Here is a 6,159-nt window from a genome sequence, read left to right as displayed (position 1 = left end):
ATGGATAAAATCGGTTTTATCAAAAAAGATATCTACAATCTTGAATGTAGTGTGAATGGGAAGCTGAGGAACCACGATGTTGAACTAGTGACCGAGTATTTTATGGCTGAACAGAAAAAAAATGAGGCTTTTTATTTCAAGATTGAGGGAGATGGGCATGACAGGTTTAGTCGATGTTTTTGGGCAGATGCAACTTCTAGACGGGCGTATGGGTTTTATGGAGATGTTGTTGTATTCGATACCACATTCAACACGAATCGATACGACTTGACATTTGCACCAATGTTGGGAGTTAATAACCATGGTCAGACAATTGTGTTAGCATGCGCATTTTTGAGTAAGGAAACGACTGAGTCGTTTGTTTGGATGTTTGAGGAGTTTAAGAAAGCCATGCCAGGTGGGGAACCTAAAACGATCATTACAGATCAAGATGCGGCAATGGCCATAGCGATTTCAATAGCCTTCCCGAGTACATTTCATCGACTTTGCATATGGCACATCACATCAAAGTTCTCTGTTAAGTTACCACGTGACGCTTATAAGGAGTATTGGCCTGAATTTCAGAAAGCCATATGGGATACTGACAATAAGGATGAGTTTGATGCAAAATGGAATATTGTGGTTACAAAGGCTTGTTTGACTGACCATCCATGGCTAAGTTCAATGTTTGATTTAAGGGAATCTTGGGTTCCAGCCTACGCACGACAATTTTTTGCCGCTGGAATGTCAAGCAGCCAAAGAGCGGAAGGTTCTCATGGTTTTTTCAAGCAATACATATCAAGGAGAAATTCGTTGATGGATTTCATAATACGATTTGAGAGGGCACTTTCTCATCAACGTGAAAAAGAGTTAGTTGCTGATCACGTAGATGCATTTGAAGTGGCTCAATGTCTTCTACCGATGCCAATGAACAAACAAATGGCTACCTTGTACACAAGGACAATGTTTCAAAAGTTTGAGCAAGAACTAATACAAAGTACAGCATGTTTCCTAGAGCTCAAAACAGAGGATGCTTGTAAAGTTGTGTTCAACGTGAGCGAAAGGAAAAATTGGGAAACAAGAGTGGCAGAAGTCGTATATGTCAAAGATTCTGACCACGCATCGTGTAGCTGCAAAAGATTTGAATTTGTTGGAATTATTTGCAAGCACATCCTAGCATTGTTCAGAAGGGACCAGATTGAATATATGCCCGATAAATATATTTTGAAGAGGTGGAAGAAAACTGCGAAATCTGGATTGGTGTCAGATGCAAATGGCAATGAAATTAAAGACTGTGCAGATCCTGGCCTTCTAATAAAGCGGAGTACAATGTCTCGACTTGCTTCAGATGTGGTTGAGGATGCATTAATGAGTGAAGAAGGATGTGAGCTACTGTCAGAGACTCTGAAAAGTTTGCAGGTGAAGTTGAAGTTGCTGAAGGATGGACCAAGTAATAACGAAGTTGGAGGGTCCAGCTCTCAAACACAATATATGAAAGACCCTAAGAGAGTGAGGTGCAAAGGAAGGTCGAAAGGAGTAACGGGAGCAAAGGAAAAGGCAATGAAGCTGTCAGGAGTGTGGACACATTGGTCATGATAGAAGACAATGCCCAGCCTTGAACACACCGTAAGATGCTAACACTATTTGTAATAACATCTAAAATATGAAAAGGTAAAATTTTTATGTGCTTGTGTTTGATGTTTATGCAGGACATCACCGTCGAACAATGACGAATCAACTCCAATACATCGTAGTGGCCCATTATTCGACGATTTTGACAGGATGCACGGACCAACTGAATGATTTATATTTGTATTAGACGAAATGTGATTGTTATGAAGATTAATGATCAAGTGAAGTTTTATAGATTCAGTTTTTGAATGTTATTGTGTTTTTGTTCATGTCCACCGATGAGCTCTTACTATGTCCACTGGTAATTGAAATGAAAATTTGCTTGGTTTCATTCTTCCATTAAATTTGGAGACATGTTAATTTTACGTCTTCTCCCTATTTATAAATTTTCATAGACAATTGATCAAGTATGAAATTTGTAGTTATGTGAAGAAGCAATGACTTTTACCATGTAAAATGGGCAGTTTAGGGTGAAATTTGTTTTAACAGAGATTCATTTTTCAAATCCTCACGGCAATGCAGCAATTACAGCAGCCAGCTGTTGTTTCCATTACCAGTAATCATTTCCAGCAGTAGCCACTTTTTCCGACTGGTTATTAGGGGCACGATTTTGTACACTTTTGTAAGTGAAGGATACTTGAAGCACTTTGTTGGAACAGAGCAAATAGAAAGCAGCGGGTAAAAAAAAAACATAACATTCAAAAACTGCATTTCGATACTTAGGTGAAAAATATTAAAGGGTACACTAACTTACATAAATACTCATAATTCCACACACAAAAGAACATTTGATTGCAAAACATATTATGTGCTTCCTCATAGCAATACCACGATCTCCCCAACCAACTGAACAACGGTAGCCACAATCACTGGGTCGTACTCGTCAGCTTCTTCTTAGCAGGTCTCACATGCTTATGGCCACTCATATCCCTAGTGATATACACGAAATAAATCTTCAACAATATTTGGAATTTTATTATATATAAATAAACCATAAACCATTCAGTAAACAATGTATAGCACATGTTATGTTACTTATGACTCACGTGTTATTTTTTTTTGAACACATTAGTACTCCAGCTCTTTAATGTAAATGGACATGATAAGGAGCATTTACTGATTCCCGGCTTTCTGTGATATTGACTGCTTCTTGAATAATATTTCCATATTTGCAAAATATAATGTTAGACATTATAACACATGATGACTTGCAATACATAGTCCCAATAATTATATATGAAGCAAATGAAACTGATATTTGTGTTATTTTAAGTTAGATAATGACATTAAGGGAGTATATGTGCAATACCACGGTCACCCTCAACCAACTGAACAGCGGTAGCCGCAATCACTTAGTCGTATCGGTCGGCTTCTTCCGAGCAGCTTTGACGTGCTTATGCTCATTCATGTCACCCCCATCGTCTAGTATCTCTCTCACAGCATCAGGGGACACATAGTTCCAATCATAACTTGTATGAGTAGTTGCCGCAAATGCTCGGAATTTGTCGAATCCTTCGTTGAATGCCAACTCCAGTTCAGTATGGTGCTGTTCGCATCGCATATGGTTCATCAAACAACCTTTCATTTCATCATTCATTACTGTATCCAACTCCTCAGCTTTCAGCTTCCTGCTATGACTCAGCTTCAAGTACTTGTTCTTTTGGGATAACGCTTTGTTCACCCTAATGTTAAGATCAGCCAAAATTGCCTCGTCTTCAACACATTTCTCGTGCCATGAATTGATCAGTCTGGAATTATAATCCAGCTTGCCACTGACTGCATGTATTGCCTCTAATGGATCATCGGAGTCCCCCTCACTCCCAAATGATGTTGAAAAAGGAAGGGGTCGGCGAGTACAATGTGGAAATAGAACCTGCGACTCCAATTTGTCATGTTCGATTGTGTTGTTGGCGCCTGAAGAGGTTGACATGCTTGAATAATCCTCTTTGTTTTGGGAGGATGAGGATTGCATATGCAATTTCGTTTGAGAAAGGGAACATAGGTTTATAGACCAACATACCAAAGCTTGTGTGTAGTCAACATATGTACTTTTTGGCGGGAATTTTTTAAAAATAGGTGTCAGCTTTTGCTTTTCAAGCATGCCAACCTCACACTCTCCTTACACCACCGATAGTGGTTGAAAGAAAGTCAATGGAAGTGACATCTACTTAGTTAACTCAACCAAACTAGTTAGGATTAAACTTAGATTGTATCAGACCAAAAAATAATTTCTACTTTGTCAACCAAATATTTTTTGGCGGGAACCCTTTTCTTGGTATTACTATCACCCCTTTCATATAAAATCTCCTTCCACACAAAACTCACTCCTCCACCGAATCTGTCTCCATCTACCGATACTCTCTCAAGCAAACAAACTCATTCCCCCCAGAGAATGAGCATAAGCACAACCAAGTTTGATGTGAGCATAATAAACACCTCTCCAAACAAAGACCGGCTTCGACACGCAAGTGAGTCACCAGACAAGCAATGTGACATTGGTAGACAAAATGACCATTTTGTTGGAAGTTTTGAGTCTGAAAGAGTTGTTGCTTTTTGGAAGGAGAGGCATCTTCAACTTGGTGATGAAATCCAAAGGGCAAGGGCACGTTTGGAATTTGTGGAAGGCCAAATTGAAGATGACAAAAGGCAGGCCAATCTGGATAGGGCGAAGTTGCAGCGCATGAAGCGTAGACACAAACGACTTCAGAGTGTAGCTGTTCAAAAATACAAGAACTCATCTAATGCAGTGGAGTCAAAGAAGCGTGTGATGCAAGCTGGATTCGACTACTTCCGATCCTATGCAAAACTCGTCGTACTCGGGTTTGATTGGTCATCTATTACCGTTTCCGACGTCACCAAATATACTCAGCAAGGGAAGTAACCATTTTGGTTCTCGTGTTTGAGCAGAGGCAAATAAGTGGAATTGGAATTTTCGTTACACTCTGCTTCAAAGCTATTTTGATGCTAACTACTATGGAAGATTTAAACCTTAATATTTTGATGTCTTTAATTACGAAAACAGAAGATGCAAAGAGCCCATCTACTTCAGTCATATGTTGCTGCCATGTCCATTTGTTTTTTATCACGTATCAGATTTGGACATGGTTGCATCATATGCAATGTTGCCTTTATTTATTATATGTTAGGACAAGGTTTATGGAAAAGCTTTTGTGAGTGCGTTTGTGACAAGGTTATGGAATTATTATGTACACTTTATATATTATTTTTTGTACTGGTTCATTTCCTACTACTTCTTGCTTTCTTTATATTTTATGTTTGTGGAATCCCTCTCAAAGTTAACATATACTGTGAAAAAAATATTATGCAACTGATTATATAATCACTCATATAGACTAGGACAAATATTCACTAAGGGTTTTAAAATTGCTTCACTTGTGTGAGGTTATTGAGAAAAAGTATGGCATTATTTATGTGATTGGACATGATTGAAAATGTATTACTGATTCCCAATGCGGCGTCATATGGACAACTTATTGAATACCTGTGACGTGTTAATAACTCTAGGTGCAGTTGCATGTGGACAACTTATTGAATACCTCTGACGTGTTGAAAACTCTAGGTGCAGTTGCATGTGGACAACTTATTGAATACGAACTGACGGCTTCAAAGCTCTAGGCGTAGTTGCAATGATGGCTTCAAAGCATGTGCAATTATTATTTATGTACATTATTATAACAAAACATATTATTGTATATAGTGAAACTAAATATTGTATTATTAGAAATTATATTTCGAATATTATCCGAAATATACGTGTTAACGTGAATTTGGGTTAAGAGGAAAGTGAGTTATGTACAAATAATTTTCATTTTCTCATTTTCTGGGCATTTTTTGGATTTTCGTAGAATTTATTACCTATGTCCACAGATTGTTGCACTAAAAAAGCCAAAATAATAGCAAGAGGACACCTGGCCCGATCTCAGCCCGTCACTGATAACTACTTGCACAAGTGTACGTCAGTCAACATGGCCACACCCTCCCATTTTACCATAAATTATTATTTTATTACTTTTCCTTACAAAAATCAGAACTAATTACACACAAAATAAAAAAATTATCCGAAAATTGCTACGAACTCATTGACACTCCATCTCCGTTGCTGAATTCTCCGATTCATTGTTACGCATTTGTAAAATTAATTCCCAACATTAACGGGAGATGCTTGTTGAAGTAGGTTATTGAAGTTGAAGTTAACAAACATCAATACTTAGGGTTAAGAGGAAAGTGAGTTATGTAACACAATTTGGATTATTTCATTGCGAGACGAATGATTTATAGGTTCTCCTAGTTTTATGACGTCACAAGTAGGCCGGAGTAATTTTGGGGGCATTTTTAGGATTTTCCTACTATTTTTTACCTAGTTTCAAAGATTTTTGAACAAAAGAATCCAAAATATAAAAGAAGATGACACCTGGCGCGATCTCAGCCCGTCACTTTTCACTACTTGCACAAGTGTACGTCAGTCAACATGGCCACATCCTCCCATTTTACCCTAAAGGATTATTTTATTACCTTTTTTCTTGGAAA

At 37.9% G+C, this 6,159-nt stretch overlaps 1 protein-coding gene across 1 annotated transcript; it reads left to right on the top strand.

The window, feature by feature from the left end:
- LOC109947406 (protein FAR1-RELATED SEQUENCE 5-like) lies at positions 1-1,433 on the top strand. Its single transcript, XM_020557366.1, has 2 exons — positions 1-748; positions 1,399-1,433. Exons 1-2 carry the CDS (start codon positions 1-3, stop codon positions 1,431-1,433), a joined length of 783 nt encoding a protein of 260 aa, XP_020412955.1.

The sequence above is a fragment of the Prunus persica genome, chromosome G2 (assembly GCF_000346465.2).
Source record: "Prunus persica cultivar Lovell chromosome G2, Prunus_persica_NCBIv2, whole genome shotgun sequence".
Lineage (NCBI taxonomy): Eukaryota > Viridiplantae > Streptophyta > Magnoliopsida > Rosales > Rosaceae > Prunus > Prunus persica.
The sequence above is the reverse complement of the archived record's forward strand: the minus strand, read 5'-3'. Positions and strand labels throughout refer to the sequence as shown.